The sequence below is a fragment of the Trachinotus anak genome, unplaced genomic scaffold, assembly GCF_046630095.1.
Source record: "Trachinotus anak isolate AG129_WGS33_773 ecotype Australia unplaced genomic scaffold, CSIRO_AGI_Tana_v1 ptg000005l, whole genome shotgun sequence".
NCBI classification, from domain to species: Eukaryota; Metazoa; Chordata; class Actinopteri; order Carangiformes; family Carangidae; genus Trachinotus; species Trachinotus anak.
In genome coordinates, this window is record NW_027273856.1 from 5,682,526 (window position 1) to 5,701,759 (window position 19,234).

At 41.3% G+C, this 19,234-nt stretch overlaps 1 protein-coding gene across 3 annotated transcripts in view; it reads left to right on the top strand.

The window, feature by feature from the left end:
* Positions 1 to 19,234, top strand: part of dock11 (dedicator of cytokinesis 11) — a 75,661-nt gene that overhangs the window by 31,751 nt on the left and 24,676 nt on the right. For 2 of the 3 annotated variants that reach the window (XR_011691004.1, XM_071478024.1), the window contains exons 19-35: positions 496 to 588; positions 2,849 to 2,972; positions 3,195 to 3,307; positions 4,432 to 4,515; positions 4,633 to 4,722; positions 7,651 to 7,772; positions 7,879 to 7,948; positions 8,254 to 8,379; positions 8,670 to 8,741; positions 9,253 to 9,399; positions 9,688 to 9,771; positions 10,854 to 10,965; positions 11,333 to 11,371; positions 14,062 to 14,243; positions 15,525 to 15,638; positions 16,129 to 16,204; positions 17,073 to 17,155. Coding sequence is in view for 2 of the 3 variants with exons in the window: in XM_071478024.1 (XP_071334125.1) it covers positions 496 to 588; positions 2,849 to 2,972; positions 3,195 to 3,307; positions 4,432 to 4,515; positions 4,633 to 4,722; positions 7,651 to 7,772; positions 7,879 to 7,948; positions 8,254 to 8,379; positions 8,670 to 8,741; positions 9,253 to 9,399; positions 9,688 to 9,771; positions 10,854 to 10,965; positions 11,333 to 11,371; positions 14,062 to 14,243; positions 15,525 to 15,638; positions 16,129 to 16,204; positions 17,073 to 17,155 (1,731 nt within the window). In the remaining variant the exon portion in view is untranslated. The remainder of the gene's footprint in view (positions 1 to 495; positions 589 to 2,848; positions 2,973 to 3,194; positions 3,308 to 4,431; positions 4,516 to 4,632; positions 4,723 to 7,650; positions 7,773 to 7,878; positions 7,949 to 8,253; positions 8,380 to 8,669; positions 8,742 to 9,252; positions 9,400 to 9,687; positions 9,772 to 10,853; positions 10,966 to 11,332; positions 11,372 to 14,061; positions 14,244 to 15,524; positions 15,639 to 16,128; positions 16,205 to 17,072; positions 17,156 to 19,234) is intronic. The other variant, XM_071478025.1, reaches the window with a different exon arrangement.

A 19,234-nucleotide genomic window follows, 5' to 3' on the forward strand; every position in this document is an offset into this window, starting at 1 on the left:
CTGCTGCTCTAATACAAAACATATTGGCCCTGCAGTGTTTTTGATGGTGCGCTCATAAACGATCCCATATTCACGACTGCTAATGGCTTTTAGTTGCCATTTGGAAAGAAAAATGAATGTTTGTGTCACCACATGTGGAGTCAAAGTGCTGTAATTGTTCTGTGTTTGTTGGTTTTCAACATCCAGCAGAGGTGGAGGGGTGGGGGGTGGGGTGTTTCTGCTGCTTAGTTAACATAAACTAAACAGTGTTGTGCAAGGCTAAAAATCCATATAATCTGTCAGGATGAGGCCCCTCTTGTCTAGTCAGATCCCATTCTTTCTTTGTTGAAACTCCTGGTGCTTCAAAATTGCATGTGATTCAGGGTTTGCACACTCACGTCGTCTTCTCTTCAAATATTGTCAGTAACCACAGATTGCTGAGCACTTACTCACTGCTGTTCCCTGACATCAAAGTGCCAGACTTGGATGACTGATGAGCTTGCTTTCCTTTTTCAGTGCATCTATGGGAAGCCAGGAGACTCGCTCTTCACCGGCAGCGCCTACGCAGCTGTCCTGCACCACAATCAGAGCCCGGAGTTCTACGACGAGGTGAGGTGACCTCTTCATGACATTGACCCCATTTACATGCATCAGTGCAAATGATTTACAGCCCTGTGACATATTTAACATATGAAAACCTACACAGACAAAGAGACACCTGGACATAGTTTGATATTTTTGCCCATTCTGAGCAAAAATCAGTTAAAAAGTGTTATACATCATATGATTCAGAAGAACCTACCATTTCTTTATAGTGCAGTGTTAAGTCACCATCATTCATTACCTTTGTGTAAGTGCACACTATTGGAAAAAAAAAAACCCCAATGAAAAAAGTTTTTTTTTTTTTTTCCAATGTGAAAAGCTGCAATAACGTCCTTGTAATGCAGCCACAATACACTAAAGATCAGCAACTAACAGGAAGAAATGTACAATTAATCAATAATCACATACCAACATTAATAAATTATGTTATGATGACTGTGGCTCTTACAAAAGTGTTATACATAATTGGAAAAGACAACTTATCTATCGATATAAGAAAGACAGTAGTCGTTTACTACTTAAGAAACTCTTAAGATGAATCTTTTTTCTCAAAACACCCTGGATCCTTATATTTTTGTATCGTGTTCAGTACTCAAATTCCTCAGTGCAGCACTGAGATAATCCCATAAATCTGTCTCAGGGGTAGAGCTGTGATCTCACACTAGACTGGTCAAACAGTCACTGACCCCGACTACACACACACACACACACACACACACACACACACGTGAATCCAGGAGCTCATCAGAACAGGTCAGGATACTTCGAGAGAGGGAGAACAGAGGGGGTCCATATGGCCCTGATGTTAAACAGATTAGGATCTTAGGAGTCCCCACATACACCCGTATGCAGGCTCTCACACACACTGGCACGCTTACTGGGATTTACCTCCACATGCTTCAGCTTCCAGTCACATCATGAGAAATTTCTGCTTTATCAATGATCTTTGTATTTTCAGCATATTTTATCTTGATTTTTAAAACCTTTATATCTGGAAAAGTGTCACTGAAATGTTCTATAAGAGGCTGATTTATTATTAGTAGTAGCAGTAATAGTTGTAGCATTAATGTCCCAAGGATTCTGACGTTTGTGAAAGTCAGGACACAGGAAGTTTTATCTGACTCACCCATGAGAGAGGTTTTAACGTGGTGACTGAGTGACACACATCCATGTCACGAACTGCAGAGTCATGTTCATTCATGATATTCTTAAGACATTTGCCGTGAGCTAAATCTGTAAAACTGGAGAGTCAGTATAGCTGTTCTGCCCAGTTATGTGTCACTTCCTGTGAGAAAATCGGTGTGTGCCAACATGCAGGGAAAATACATTCCCTTGCTAATGCTGCCCCCTTGTGGATAAGATGCGTTTAGTAGACTTCACTGCAAGATGCCACATCAACTGTCTAAAAGTTAAATACAAGTTAACAGTCCTCTGTACAGATTAATTCCTCAGTCCTCTCTCTGTATAGAAATGTATGTGTATCCGTGGAGAATAACGACTGGCTGCAAATTTTATATTGTAAAATGATTTTTTTTTCTCTGTACAGAGAGAGGAGTGAGAGGCAAAGCTGCAGGGCTGATTTGAATCGCAGATAGTTATCGACTGTCAACAAAAGACAGCAGAGAAAACAAGATGCCTTACTCTTTTTTATGTTACTTTTTCTGGCATTTTTCTGCCTTTATTGTGATAGCTGCAGTGAAAGACAGACAGGAAAGTCAGGGAGACAGAGAGAGAGAGGATGACATGCAGCACAAGGCCTCAGGTCGGACTCGAACTCGGTCCACTGTGGTTAAGATTAAGCCTTAATGGTATGCTCTCCACCAGGTGAGCCAAGATGATTACTGATGTCCTTCACTTGTAAGTCACTTTGGATTAACATGTCTGCCAAATGAGTAAATGTAAATGTAAGATGTCTTACTTTAAATTCATTTCAATCCAGTTCTGTTTGGGGAAAAAAAGAGAAGTGCTATTTCTGAAAGAGTGTGAAATATGGTGGAGCTTCACCTCTAAAACCCAAGGCAGCATGAATGAGAGTCTTTTATTTTGGAGTTTTTTTTCCAAAGTAGAGTGAAGTTTGAAGTGCAGTGAAATCACAGTCGCAGATAATATTTCTACTATCTGCAATCTTTGACAGGGTGTTTGGAGAAAATCAATTAAAGCAGAATTCAACATGGTATCAACAGCCTTTGTTACTGTTTGTTTAGTTGTACTGTGTGTCTGTATGTTGATATGTTAAGCTTAAACCAGTGAACTCGTCTGTGCACAGGTAAAGATTGAGCTGCCGGTCCATGTGCATGAGAAACACCACATCCTCTTCACCTTTTATCACATCAGCTGTGAGTCCAGCAGCAAGTCCAGCAGCAAGAAGAGGGAGGGCGTGGAGTCACTGGGTAAGTCTGACGGGAAACTGTGTCTTACTGCATTTATATGCCCGTCCTTGAATGCAGCATTATCAAAAAAAGACCACAACAGCCAAAACACAACGCTGGCTGCAGTTTTTATGTTGTAAGATGATTTTATTCTTGGAAAACTGTTGTACTGTTGTCAGGAAGTCAGTGTTTAGATTATCTAAGGTCAGTCTGATGGAAGTTTTCTATTTTCATCTTTCCTAGTGGGCTACTCCTGGATGCCTTTGCTAAAAGATGGGAGGATGCAGTCATTGGAACTTCAGCTCTCTGTAGCTGCCACCCTGCCTGCTGGATACCTGTGTCAGGACACCCGGAAGGTAGAAACACATCCTCTTACACCTGAACTCCCGAAAACCTGAAGTTTGCGATAGATTTTTTCGTTGTCTGTCATTTTGACAAACAGGGTAAAAATCCCTCAATAATCTATTATTGTCTGTCATTTAGATTAATTTTTTTATGATAATGAGATATGTTATACTTTCTAGCATTTAATTTTGAAAAACAACTCGGAGACACCGACTGTGCATCACTTTTCACTTTTCATTTCAACACCACATTATTTTTTTTCCTGCATTGACAGCAGAGGGCGCTAACACCGTGGCCACTGTGCCTAAAGTGGCAAATATGAACAAATTAATGACAAGAAATTAAACTCACTTGACCTGTTGCAACCTGAACTCAAACCTTCCTCCAAGGAAGGTTTAAACTGGGTGCACACATCAAGGCAGATTTCTGCAGAGGCGACTGTCATGAGGTTTTGTGTCTTTGCCGCAGACAGATGACTTCTCATGGCTGTAATTTTGTTCTGAGGGCTGAACCCGCGCTCTGAATTATGACTTGTCAGCTTCAGTTCAGCCAGGGTTTTGAAGTTGGGGACCATTTCTCAGAGGGAAGTGATCAGAAGTCGAGAAGATTTCCTGATGCTGCAAGCTTTCGCCTCCCCAGGAGGAAATCCTGCGGCATGAGCTCCTTCTGCCCTGAGGGCACAGCTGCATCCCTCTCAGACATGGTCCAAGGCCTTCTGTCAGTAACATATTGTTAGCAACCAGACGTGTTGCTCCATGGGGAATTTAGTTACCTTCACGCTGTATTATGTGCATAAAATGGAAGAGGTCTGTGCGTCTGCCTGTGCAAGCTTGTTACCCTGTCTTCTAACTCAGCTCTGCTCTGTCAAAGTGATGGACGGCCTTCACATTTTTCCATCATTGTTGAAAAAATGAAGTAAATGAGGGAAACTATTCAGTTAACGCGACCCCTGTCGCTTCTGTCATTTCCAGAATCAACTAAGAACATTAACATCTCATATTGTTAGTGCTAAAGGAGATTGCTGGAGAACTAAAAAGCACACATGTGACATTGTGTCAACACTGCAGGATAACAGTGCTCCTGATCCTTTCCCCAGCATGTCGTGTAATTTGTGTGTCATGTCTCCTTTGAACAGTCCCAGCCGGATATCAAGTGGGTGGAAAACGCCAAGACCCTCTTCAAAGTGAGGACCCATGTGGCATCAACGATATTCGCTCAGGTACAACTTCATTCTTCTGTTTGTTCTTTACATCCTCACATATACGTAAGGTCTGCACAAAGACAGCTGGTTCAGATGGAGTGTGCATGGATGATACTGACGCTGCTTCATCCTCAGGACCTGCATCTTCACAAGTTCTTCCAGCACTGCCAGCTGATGAGGACGACATCAGAGGGCAACCCAGCAGAACTCGTCAAATACCTGAAGGTGAGATGCTGCGAGTCACTGTGCACGTAGCTATTGATCCTGTACAGACACAGGCTCCCTGACTTTATTGTGATATGTCAAGGTCCATACAAACAATGTCTTTACCGTCCACGCCTTCTGTGGGACAAAAATGTGACCAATAAATTAAATCAAAAATAAATGATATCCAAACTAAACAAGTAGAGATGAACTCTTGGGTTTTCACCTTCACGACACACAAATCCTTTCTAAAAAAAGGAGTGTGGAAAAAAAATTAAAAGACAAGGACAAAGAGATTCATATCAAACAGATGACGACTGTACAGCTGTGGTTTACACTGTCCAACTTTTTTTAAATAATTTGTCCTGTTGCAGTTTAATACAAAAAGGATTCCAAAGATTTCACAAATAACCCAAAATAGACCAGTTACCTACATTGAAACCAAATAGGTTTCAATGTAGGTAGCTTTCCCCAACCCTCTGACCCTCTGACCCCAGCAGCGCTTAGAATCCAAACTAAACATCCATCATACAACATAACATGTTCTGGAGGCAGGGAGCCTAAAGACAAGGTCTCTGGAGTACTTTTTTACAACACTTTATAAACCTCCTGCCAGAGAAGAATTAGTAACAGACAAGAACCAGAATATATGATAATGATCTGCCTCAGAAAGAACGCACACTGTCTCCACCAGTGCTCAGGGTTTTTATCAACTCGGTGATTAATTGAGAAGTGATGGTTTCTGAGAAGTTTTAGTACGGTTCACCTCCTACAGTACCACCCACTCACTTACACACCTGTCACATGTGGTGTCACCCAAGCGCTCAACTTTAGCTCTTGTCCTATTTTCCTTGAGATACATCTTGATTTCACTTGAAGCAAAAAGAAATAAGAATCTAATAATAAAATAAAATATGCTAATAATAAAATATTCACGCGTGCAGCCGGAGATGATCAGGCAGTCAGATAAAGCTCTGGTCTTACTCGTAAAGAGTTTCGCCTTCAGGAGGAGGAGGAGGAGCCCAGACAAACAAAATCAGTATCATCTGTTAATGGTTTGATGCAGTTGAGTCAACCCTTGCTGTATTATTCCTTTTTTTTTTTTTTAATATAGTGATTTATATTTGTGGGACTTTCAACACAAAAAACAACAACACAGCACATAAACCCTCACATATATGACTGGATGAACATTAACAGGAAGCACTGATACTAAGACCAGAGGGTAGAAACAGCAAGGAACAAGGAAAGATAAAAAAAAGAGAGTTTAAGTATGTAAGACATTTAGTGTAGGACATTTCAGAGACAATACCACACTAGATGCACTGTGTGCTGTTCGCATGGGAAAATCAGGACTTTAATGTTGGTGGAGTACAGGGGGTCATGCAGCCAGTGGGGGCAGCATCCAGCTGAAATAACCTGACATGCTCTAAGAAGTACACATTTTATAGAAAGGGAGCATCTTTTTTATCCAGAAGGTAGGAGAGGGAGGATTTTATTTTATTGTGTTTATAAGGGACAATGTGCACATTTCATCATCATTTTTAACTTAAAGCTTATTTACATCTGCAGTCCTTTAGCAGGTCGTATCTGAAAATCTAAACACATTAATACACAGCACTTTTTACAGAGTAAAGACAACATACATAGGTATACAAAAAGGAGCACACAACAAATATTAAGTCAGCAAGACAGAGTTAACAACTACACACAATAGCACAGGACACATGTCTGTATGAGGACTCCAGTGCATCATTATAACACAGCTTGTTAGTAACTTGAGGAAAGCTACAGTCACAGACAGACTTCTAAAATAGAGATATGGAGCATGTGGGTGAGATTGGCTGGTCCTGACATTTAACACAGTTGGGATCAGTGTCAGGATGGATAGTGAGCTCTGTCAGCTTCTCTGGGATTTCCAACCTTTTCTACTCTGAGAGCTGCTTTGACAAAATAAAAGGAGCTGAGAGCTCCACATGTCTTATATTACTGGTTAAATTTAGTCACATACCGTCTCAAAACTGATCTCCAAGCAAACAAGTCAGATGAATGGGATCATTTAATAAATCATCAAATATCAGTATCCAAAACTCACAGTTTGTTCCAAAAGCATCTGAAACTCCCATCAGTGTCAATTTTATTGCCAAATATCTGAGCCGGGGCGAGCTCATAGCCGGGTGGTTAGGGTGCATACCACATGAGCACATGCAGACATGACTCCCGACCGGCCCACCTCTTTGCTGCATGTCATTCCCCTCTCTGTCCCCTTATTTCCTGTCACTCTACACTATCCTTTTTAATAAATGGATTAAAAAATGCCTAAAAAAATAACTTCAACTAACTAAATAACTAAAAAAGTCTGAGTCATGATTCATTTAAACCTGAACACAGATGTGATAACACCGCTGCAAATAAACGTCCGTAAATCTGCTTAGAAGTCAGAGGAAAAGAGAAGGTCCTCAGTCAGTGATCCGGTGATAGTTGTCAGTACATCCAAACAAGGAACTTAAAATAACTAAGTGGGTACTCTTAATTTTCCAAAATATAAACAAACATGGACTAAAAGAAAAATCAGGGCTCAAGTTGAAGCCCACAATTTATCTCACTTAATCTACGGCAACTAATTTCCTGTTTGTTGAAAAAGTTTAGTTTATATCTGTTCTTTTATCCAGAAGAGTTGCTGCACGTCATATCTGATGTAAACAAACTAATTTGATTGATAACTGACAAATAATGATTTGGTGTTGAAGAGGGGAGGATATGTCTGTGTATCTGATGTAGTTGCATTTGGAGCAGATTTACTGAGGGAAGTTGTGTTGCTTTAAGTTTGCACTATGCATCCATGGTTTGTACTGTATTCTGTAGCTACTGGTAGCTCGTGAGCCACCTGTTGGACACCCCTGACCCATCTATTCCTCCTCTCCTTCTGCCTCTTCCTGGTTCCCACAGTGCCTACATGCCATGGAGACTCATGTCATCATCAACTTCTTACCAACGGTGCTGATGCAGCTGTTTGAGGTGCTCACAACAGCCAACAAGGAATCCCACGAGATTGCGGTCAACTGTCTGCGGTCAGTTGTTCACTTGTGTAAAAAAAAAAAAAAAAAAAAAGTGGCCTCACGTTCACGTTGTATTTACCACTGATACAAATGCTTACAGTACCTCATTTCCTTTCAGTGTGATCATACACATAGTCTCCAGATGTCACGAGGAAGGACTGGAACACTACCTGCGCTCTTTTGTCAAGGTGGGCCACCAGCACAAACACTGATATGGGCGTTAAAACATCAGAATGGGGCGACCTGATAGCCGAATGGTTAGGGTGCATACCTCATGAGTGCATATGCTCTGAGCAGACGAGTCCCCGATTCGACTCTTTGCTGCATGTCATTCCCCCTCTACACTGTCCTGTCAGATAAAGGAGTTAAATGGCAAAAAAAAAAAAAAAAAAAACTACTTAAAAAAAAAACCATCAAAATCATTTCACACACTTCTGAGTTAGAAAAAATGATGTGTATATGGATTTAGGTGTTTTTTTTCTTCTGTCCTCAGTATGTGTTTGTTACCAACAACCCCGCGTCAGGAAACTCGGCGACCACTCACGAGGTGCTGGCCACCGCGGTCACAGCCATCCTCAAGCAAACAGCTGACTTCAACACCAGCAATAAACTGCTCAAGGTGCATCCGTTTCCATCACACACTTAGTTGTAGTGCCAACGCCGAACACCAGATGGCTCTTCGTGTCTTCAAAACTGAAAGTGAATTGCTCCGACTTCTCTCGGGACCACTTTCCACAGAAGACATCATCCAACATGCAGCTGCTTGTGCTGTCTTTGTTATCTCTGTATCTCTATGACTATGAGTCATATTTTTGTTGGTTTCACTTTTGCTTTATATGCTTTATTCTGTTATATTTTCCTAGTAAGGCTGCACCTAACTCCAGTCCTCTTTTATCCCCCTTTCAACAGTACTCCTGGTTCTTTATCGAAACCATGGCCAAATCCATGGCCCAGTACCTGCAAGAGGGCAACCGCATCAAGGTTGGCACTGAGCGGCTTCTTCTTCTTTTGCACAAAAAGATTGAGCTGTTTATCACATGTTTATCACAGCTTGCTTTGTTAGACGCAAGCGGCACCGCTTGTAAAGGTCTCATGTTTAGACTAGGCATTGATCATGTAGGTCATACCACATGTGTATAAAAGTCAACATGTTTAAACAAAACCTCAGACACACTCAAAGACAGAACTGCAGACTGGTTGTGAATCCTGGAGCCATGTGTATATTTCACATTCTTATGCCATGGGTCTGTATTTCATCTGGCTCTGAACCAGGATTGCCAGACCTTCAGCAGTAAGCAAAGAGATGCCTGTGGCTGTTAAGAAGTTAAATGATGGCGTGTTAAGAGAAAATATATATTTAATTTAAGCGTATCTATATACGGGTAATCTGTCTTCGCAGTGTTTCCAACAGTTTGACGTTTTAACTTTTTATCGCCTTCAATTTAAGCAGTCTATCATTACATTGTTATATATGTCCGGTGTATCTCTTTAGATGCCGCGGGCCCAGCGCTTCCCCGACAGCTTCCACCAGGCGCTGCAGTCGCTGGTGTTGTCAGTGATGCCGCACATCACCATCCGCCACATGGAGATCCCAGAGGAAGCTCGCTGCATCAACCTGAGCCTGGCCAGTTTCATCAAGGTCTGAAAAAAAAACCCCAGTTCATTTCATTTGCTAAATGACGGTGACGTACATGCAAACTTCACCGACTTATCTGATGCTTGAAATCATCAACACCAACATATTTCCGATCTGAGGTGGTTTGTTTGCGTTTTCATGGTTCGCCCTGCCACTCCACAAACACAACAGCTCTGTTTTTAAATGTTAATCTGAATCTCAGAAATATGTGTGTTTTGTCTGGGGTCACACCTCTTGCGTATAGAGAGCCTGAGCAGCATGTGTGCTAACCCAAGCTTCCTCTCTCTTCAGAGGTGCCTGACCTTCATGAACAGGGGCTTTGCCTTTGGCCTGGTCAATCACTACATGCGTCATTTCAGTCTCAAAGATCCAAAGGTACTGTTCACATCCCGACAACTGACTGTATATGAAAATGGATGTAGACTCCAGGTCTGAAAAATAAGGCCAATGTGAAGTATTTTAAACCTGCATTCTGTCCAGTGACCATCAATGGGTGACTCTGACTGTATTGAAGTCTATGAAAAAATGTCTCTACTTCTCATTTGATTTATTACCTCAGTAAACGTTTTCCTAATGAGTTTATGGTTTCAGTCTCTAGTTTAAAGTCTTCTTCAATACAACATGATGTTCATTATTTAAGGGCGGGGCTACCGTGTGATTGACAGACTGTATCACACACGGCGACCTGCCTGACAATCAGGATAGAGTACAGAGCAGGTCAGCTCCACCCCTCACGCCTTCTCAGCTCCACCTTCTGGGTGGGTTGCCTCTTAGTCCTGACTCAGCAGCCCAGCACAATCAGTAAAAATGTACTGTCGGTGTAATATACAAAGACAAAAGTGTGAGAGAGCTGCTGGAGTATGTGATGGCCAGTTACATTACCTGTTATATTACCTGAAATACGGTGGCCCTGAGAGCTCAAAACACATGCAAGCAAATTCAGAAAATATCTCCATCAATTTGACAACACATACGCTGCAAATGCTCACAACCCAACCAAATACAAGGTGCAAGTAGCACAGACGACAACTGAAGTGTTTCCAGGGGACACTAACCTGGCTGGGACGCACTTGTTGTTCAGTTCTTTGTGACTTTTAAAATTAAAAGCACTGAACAAAAACAGCTGAAATGACGCGTTTTTTGTATTTGCTTGTGTTTTTTGAAGCTGCAGTGCTTTGAGCTCTCAGGAGCCACCACACTGAAAGTTGTGTGTTTTAATTCAGACATAACAGAAAAAGCAAACGGTTCCCTCTCCTCTGTCTCTCTCTGTACCAGCTGCACATTTGACTAACAAATTGAGCCAACACCCGGCCAGTTTTGTTTGACAGGCTCAGTCAGCAGTGTTGAGGATTACTGTGTATTTAAACTATATTCTTGCACTGAGGCGGTTGACGGAAGTTTGCGTTTGTGTGTACAAGGCCCATACTCTCACGCTGATGTATGTTTTTCTGCCGCAGGTGCTGACTGAAATGAAATTTGATTTCCTAATGACGATGTGTAACCACGAGCACTTCATCCCCCTTAACCTGCCCATGGCTTTTGGGCGCACCAAGCTGCAGAGGGTGCAAGGTGAGAGTCGAGACAACCTATTCTGCCCACCCCTGAATGCATTATGCTTCCCGCCACACATGTAACCACTGACTAGCTCGTGCTCACATGACTCCCGACCCCTCACTGACTCTGCCCTGCCCTGCATCCACCACACTGATCCCATTTATTACCCTCACACACACACACGTCTATTATTAAGCAGGTGACATTACTCTGACCCACTTGCACTTGTTAACACTACATGTTATACACACCCACAAGTGAAAAGCAAACATGTTTGTGTTGTAATGCTGCATGTGTTGTTGACAGTTTGACCCCCAGTTTCTTTATTTTTACTCCCACCCACCCTCTGTTTTTTTTTTTTTTGTGTTTTGCTTGTGGTCAGATTTTATTCCGTATGCGACGGAGCTTTTTGGCCCTGTAGGTAGGTGATGCTCACTGCTCCACACCATCGTCTCCGTGTTTGCTGCCGTACGCAAAAACAACCTTTGCACATGACCTGCACTAACTCGCCCCCCCCCCTTTTTCTCATAAGGCACCCCATTCACTCCTGCTCGCTCTGCACAATGCTAACTCTAGGCTAATGCCCTCACGTGCCTGTGTCTTGCGGACGAGAGGAGCTTTGCTGTTGTGGGAATCAAATGACCTTATCTTAATGCATAATTGACTTGATATTTGCAAACACTAGACAGGAACATCTCTCACGAAGCTGCCTCTCTCTCCTCTTGCTGTCTGTCTTCTCTCTCTCTCTCTCTCTCTCTCTCTCTCTCTCTCTCTCTCTTTCTGTCTCTTTGTCTGCCTGTCTGTGTCATTGGAGAAGATAATTGCAGATGGTTCCTCAGTTCCCAGGCTGCACTGCCAGTTTTAACATTGACACATTATTGTGAAACTGTACGTTATTGTCTATGTTGAAACTTCTCATTTTCAGTGGCACATTTTTTCTGATTCCTGTTGATTTATCTCTCTTCTCTGAATATACAAATCCAAAAGTTCCACATCACATTATACATTTCCTGTGTGATGAATATCTGAATTTCTCTTTTTTGTGTGGTGTGGGAACAGTCATGTCTGAATGAATGTGTTTCGTGGGCTTGTTGCTGTTCTGTTGCATATTGTTTTGCAATGTTTAACTTTGAATGATTCAATATTGAACAACACTGGTTATATTGTATATGACCTGAGTAATTAGTGTTTGCACTCAGGGGTGGACAGTAAGGAAGTACATTTACTTGAGTACTGTACTTAAGTATATTTTCAAATTTCTGTACTTTACTTGAGTATTATTATTTTGAAAATCTATGACTTTTTCTCCACTACATTGAAAGACAAATATGGTATATTTGGCTCCACTACATTTCTCTGAAGTACTTGTTACTTTGAAGCTTGTGACTTTAGTCAGCGAATAAATTTTATTTTATTTTGAAAATGCAGAAGGTCATACGTTGTGCTCATCACAGGAGAAAAAGACAATCCATAGATATGTTTCCATTCACGTGCTTAATGCTCAAGTTGAAATTGCGAACTTAAAAAACGAGTGATGGAAATGTGAATTTTGAAAATAAAAATAAAAAAAAGGGACGCAATGAGGTGGTTGTTCAGACTATTTGGACTAAATTGAAATGGAAACGCTGTTTTTTTGCTTTCAAGTCATGGCACCTGTCTTATCAGGCCCCAGGGAGCCATTTCCAACAGAGAGGCGAACTGCTGAAAGTCATCACGTTTAATTGATGATGATTTCACGAGAGAAGAAAATCCTGTTTTATTTCCAAAACATCAAACAATGAAAACAGATCATTTGTAATAGTGTTTTGTTGACTTTTCAAAAAAAAAAAAAAAAATTGCTTCTATTGTGCAAAACTAGACTTCTTACAGTGTCAGTCCTGTTGTGCTGCTGCATATTTGTTCAGCTCAATTTCAGCTCAAACTTGGCAGAGGCCTAATGATGGCTACATTAGATAAAGCTCAGATAAAAGCTTCTTCACCAGAGCACCACAGCCTTATCTCTAGTCGGCGTCGAAATTTTAGAAATAGAATAAGATTCCATCCATTTCAAATGTTTGCTGTGTTTACCATAAGTTAAAAAAAATTGCCATCCATCTTTAGAAAGCCAGCCACAGTGTGTAACGTTTGTTTAATTCCAGATAAACTTGTAGTAACCTTTTATTGATTCAGATGTGTTGTTATTTCTACAGACTTTCTATCATATTCTACAAGCTCTTTATTCTGCAGGGTCTACAAATAAGTCAGTGCGTTCAGTGGGTTGTTTCAGAGTCATTAGGTGCTGTAACTGTTGAACAGTACAACAATGTGTTGACAAAAACCATCTCAGTGTAGTTTTACATCTCTTCTCTCAGGAGAGGCTCTGAGCCTCTCTTCTGACTGGCTGACTGTTTTCTGAGTGTTAAAATAAAAATATAGCAGATTTCAGCTAAACAGGGTTGGATGGTGGGTCCAGATGGGTGGGGCTTGGGGGATGTCTGAGAGTGACTGCTTTGTTGTGACATCACAAAGTTACAGAAGTCCTGATGGCTGGTTTTAAGGCTCAGTTTCTGAATACAGGCTGTGAGCATTTCTCTGTGGACTGAGGCTTTGATACTTTCACAGTATTAATATAGAACCTAGACCTGCTTTATAATCAAAAAAAGACATGGACATCAACCTTTATACAATATGGGACCTTTAAGTATTTTTAAAAGCAAGTGCTCTAGTAAGGCAAAATAAGTTTATTTATATAGCACCATTCAGACACAAGTGCTTTAAAGAGGCATGGAAATACATTAGAAACTGAACATTGAGATGACATTCAATAATGAATAACTTTCACATGTAGTGGAGTAATACTTTACCAGGAGTACCTAAACTGTGACTCAAGTAATGGAGTAGTGTACTTTGTCCACCTCTGGTAAGAAGTAGATGCAAATAGATTTCTAACTGCATGTACAACCAGCAAACTAAACAAACAAGTAGCACAAGACTGTCTGATCTGTCTGAGGTATGAGGAAATGTCTCCCTGTCATTAGCTCAGTCTTAATCTTGGCAGATGGCCCCATACTGGTATCAGTGTCATTTTTGCCATAGCTAATATACTGACATGTCTGCCTGAAACGATCACAGAGCAAAGTCTGGAGTTCAGCCTGACGGAGGAATACTGCCGCAACCACTTCCTGGTCGGCCTGCTGCTCAGAGAAGTGGCCGAGGCCTTGCAGCAGGGGCCCGAGGTCAGGCAGCTGGCCGTGAGCGTTCTCAAAAATCTTCTCATCAAACATGCCATGGACGACCGCTACACAGCCTTCAAGGTGAGGGATGGGTGGGGCTGAAGATGCGAGCAAGAAGAGACAAGCAAAGGAAACAGAAAGAAAAATCAAAACAATAGAGAGGGAGGATGGAACAAGGATTTATTGTTGAGAATGATGAATTACAGTCGTTAATAACACTTGATGAGTACCTAACTTTGGTAATCATGACATCAGACTCGACTGTCTTGTCTTTTCATTTGCACTTGAAAATCACCTGCACAAAAATCTTAACGAGAGATTTTGTCTATTATTAACTTAAAACTTGAGCCAACCTGGAAGCCAAGTGGTTAGGGCGCACGCCACATGGGCACCCCTGCATTTCGGTTCAATTGTATAGCGCCTATTCATAATGTACGTTATCGCAAGACGGTTTACAGGGCAAAGTGTTTATAGAGAAAAGTCATTATGGAGAGAAACCCAACAGTTCCCACAAAGAGCAAGCACTTGGCGAGAGTGGGGAGGAAAAACTCCCTTTTAACAGGAAGAAACCTCCAACAGAACTAGACATGTGGGTGTGTGTGTCTGTGGGGGGGTGTCTGCCTTGACTGGTTGGGTTTGTTGGAGGAGAAACAGAGGGTGGGGTGGGGTGGAGGAGAGAGAGGGAGAAGAGAGAGAGAGAGAGACCAGGAACAGCTGTGTTTACTTAATTGTTATACTGAAAATACTAAATCTAATACCCATAGATAATGGTGTTATCAACAATAATAATAATAAATAACAGTAGTAATGGTAATAATAATTATAATGAGTGGTGTATTGGCAGATTTCTCTCCAGAAACAGTGATACCAGATTTCCTGTCTGTCTCTATCAAATAAAGGCACAAACCTGCCAAAAAAACCTAAACTTTCTAGATAGTAATGCAACAATCTGCCTTGTTTGAAAAACCTATTTGCACACTTATCTTTCATCACCCCCACGAGGTCTTTGTTAAGCAAAGCACTTGCCCACTGTGCAGCCCATTTGAATCAGAATGTCACTGTTTGCACGCGAAGAGTTAATGTTTGATGTGACACTAGTTTGACACAGGTCACGCTCTGTACATATGCTAAGCTGCAGTTTAACGGTGTATTCACCCGTCCGACAAGATAACAGCGTCTGTTATGCAAACAAGCTCATTTTTAGTGTGCGGGTACTATTGAGAGCACCTGAGGACAGATATGCTTTTGAGTACACTTTTCAGAGTGCGTTAGTCCTCTCTCATCACGTGTGTGTTCATGTTGCTGTCTTCATCAGTGCATTTGCTGTTAAAAAGCTCATCCAAGTCATTTCGAATGTTTCAGAACCAGCAGGCCAGGATCTGTTTGCTCTACCTGCCGCTGTTGGAGCTGCTCTACCAGAACCTGAAGCAGCTGTCTGCCCAGCCACACACCTCCAGCCCTGGCCTCGGCCTCAACGTGAGTCCCCTCGCAGCCCTGGACTGTCACTGCAGGGGCACTGTTCTCTGAGGCAGACTGCTGCCTACTCCCTTTAAAATGTGGTTGTTTATTACATTAAGGAAAATATAAAGATGCAAATTGGCCTCTCATTAGGTGAGGAGGAACTTTGGAGCATCCGTAAAAGACAAAGAGTCAATTTAAACTGAGACATTCTTCTTTTGATAATGTGATTTCACAGGAGCAGATGGCTGCATTGCTTTCGGGAGAATTTACAGTTGCGGTCTCTCAGACTCAACATGTGGAAAAGATAAATGTGTTCGTGTTTTCACAATAAGTGTTTAGTTGCAATGCAAACTTCATATGGTATCCGTCGGAAGGTGTCACTGTGCAGCTTAATACATTGACTTTCATTCGGTGACAGCATTCCTCCCGTTTATGTGGCTGAAACTTGAAGTGAGAGTTTAGCGTATTATAAAGTTTTTACTTCCTCCATCTTGTGGTTGTCCAGGGCTCCAGAGACGACCTCATATCGACCGGCTCCACAGACAGCAGGAGAATCAGCACCGCAATTGAGAAAGACCATGGTTAGTACAGAGCCGCTGGTTCTGCACAACACATATGGCATCTGGCCTCTTCCTGTTTATACATAGTGCATTATCATCGCCGCAGAGGCCCCTCGGCAAAACTGTTCACAATTCAATCCATTAAGCTGCACTCTGTCTGAAAGCAGCAGCTGCCTGCCAGACATGTTCCACTAAGAGGGTGATGTACGTAGTTGTTTATTTCTTCTTGGGATTCAGAACCATGTAAATTAAAGAACTCACCTGAGGCCGGCTGTCCTGCAATGATGGAAAGACGTTGCTCAGCAATTACGAAAAAGAGGTTGGAAAGAAAGCAGTAGCCTGTCATTATGTTACTACTTCTAAATATTTAAAACTTCTCCCGTTATTTAGTTTTGCGTCTCTGTGAAGTTGGTGTTCAGAAGGGGCAGAACTAAACTGAACTAAACTAAACAATGAACTAAACAATAGTCAAAAACAAGGCTGGAAGAAGCTCTCCTGACCCCAAACACACTTCCCATGATGCAATTCAATAGCCTCTTTTCCCTGGTGACTTAATGAGGTTTATATTCTCAGACTACACAGCAAGGCTGCTTCATAACCGCAGAAGACTTTCTGAAACCGGTTTCAAGGGCCCATCTGGTCTCACTGCATAAAATCAGTGGAGCTCCCCCTCAATGAAAGATTTATCAAGGGCTGTTTATCTGATAGTTATCATGATAACAGCAGACATTTACAGCCAAATATGCAGCACATAAAGCATCTGGTTATCTAATTATGTATTTAAGGTCAACTAAAGTCATTATCATGTTTGGGAGAGCATCAGTACATCCCCTTCATTTGCAAACACTTAATTGTTGTCGCTAACATTACTGCATTGTGTTGGCTCCAGGTCTCCAGAACGGCCATGTTGTGAGGAGAGAGGACTCCAGGGGCTCTCTGTTCATGGACCCAGGAACGCCAGACAGCAATGAGGTGAGAGCCTTTCACATCTGCCGAGCCACTGTTAAACACTTTATTAATGTATCCCCAGCACAGCCTGACACAGAGCAGCTTTGCTGCAAAAAGAGATTTCATCTGCTTGGTCATTCACTTTTTTATGAGACTTGTTCAGTTCTTGTAATAATAAGCGGCCTGCCTAACTGTTTTGGATCCAAGTCTGACGCCTCCACTGAGTATTTTCCTCATAAAACTAATATTAGAAAACACTGTCTCCATGTTCCTTTGAACGGTGTTGTAGTGTCCTCTCATTGTGAGGCGCCTGCTGACTCAGGGGCACTGGAATTGACTTTTCATTTTTAACACATTAATCTTAATTTAACACATGCCAAAGACTACCATTATTTTATTGTTATGTTCTTTTGATCTGCGCCCACCGCACTGACCAACACCACATGTTACTCACTGAAGGAGATGTGTTTTTTTTTTTTTTTTAATTGGCAAACATGCAGGCTTTTTCATGTTTCCTGAGTTGATGCGCCAGGACTGTGTGCACATCCACTCTCTAGTCACACACCCAGATGTTAAATGTAGACTGAGTAGAGTGGATTATTGACTATCTGTCTACTTACAAACTTGAAACACTTTTCAGAGCACCGTCTTTGGTTTATGGTAGTTGATGGTTTCAAACACAACAGCCTAAGTAAACTAAGCTTTCATTGATGCAGCTGGAGGTCACTTGGCCACACAAGCTTCCCTAATCCTTAGCCTGTGCAGATCTCTTCACTAGTAATAACATGTAAATAATTTAAAGGTCCTATATTCTATAAAGTGAGATGTTCATGTTTTTTTTTAATTATTATTATAAAGCTGGTCTAGGTTCTATATTAATACTATGAAAGTATCAAAGCCTCAGTCCACAGAGAAATGCACACAGCCTGTGTTCAGAAACTTAGCTTTAAAACTAGCCGTAAGGACTTCTGGAACTTTGTGATGTCACAACAAAGCAGTCACTGTTCTCAGCCATGCCCCAAGCCCCACCCACCTGGACCCGCCATCCAACTTTGCAGGATTTGGTTTCTCTGAGAGTTTACCTGAAATCTGCTATATTTTTATTCAATCAATCAGAAAACAGTCAGCCTCACTGACCCGTTGCTGCTAAAGCTCAAGAGAGAAGCCTGAGAGAAGAGATGTAAAACTACATTGAGATGGTTTTTGTTTCTTAAAACCACAAATATATCTTCTCGTGGATATCAACACGTTAATAAAACATAAGAAAAGTGTGACTTATGGGGCCTTTAACACAACTACTGGTTAGTCTGATAAAAATATTTATTGCTTTAGTCTTCTTTTCATAAATTCCATATTATTCTTACTGTTAACAACTCCAGTGTGCAGACCTGATCCTGCTACCTAATATTGTTAGTGTAGCCAGCGCCTGACATATTATATTTCCCTGTGCTGTGTAAACTTCCATTGTTGTACAACTATTAAAAGCACATCAGAAAGACACACTGTTGCACTGGATGATTGCACTGATGCTCCTTCATTTTAGCTTTTCCCTGGCTTAGTGAAGATGACACCTCTTCCTAAAGTTTTATCTTGCAGCAGGTAAAAAAAAAAGCTATTACAAAATAAGAAAAAAAAAACTTCAGAAAAGCTGTCCTACAGCTGGTCTTCTTTCTTTCATATTGTCAAAAAACTGCATCCTTTAGAACAAAAGATTTCCTCCATGTGACGCTACACACAGCTGGGAGAAAGACAATGGGAAAAATGGTTTATTTAGCCAGTTTCTTTTTTATCAGTCAGTTCTTTGTTTGCTGTTCTTGTTACGTGTTCATAAATACAAAGTTAAAAGAAAACACATTTTATTCACATACATCTTGTGCTGTAAATACGCAATAGTGCACCAAATGTGTATTAATCTGTGGCTGAAAATAGTCCCCAACAAATACATTGTCAATTCCTGTTTATATAATGTTTACTAACAACGTTAGTGTCCAGCAATTTTAGAAAATTACCCCTTTAGAAAATGTAACCATATATTTGTGACCATGTTTAAAGGGGCATTGAAAGATGATAATAAAGAAGGAGGCTTTTCCTTTAATGTGTCAT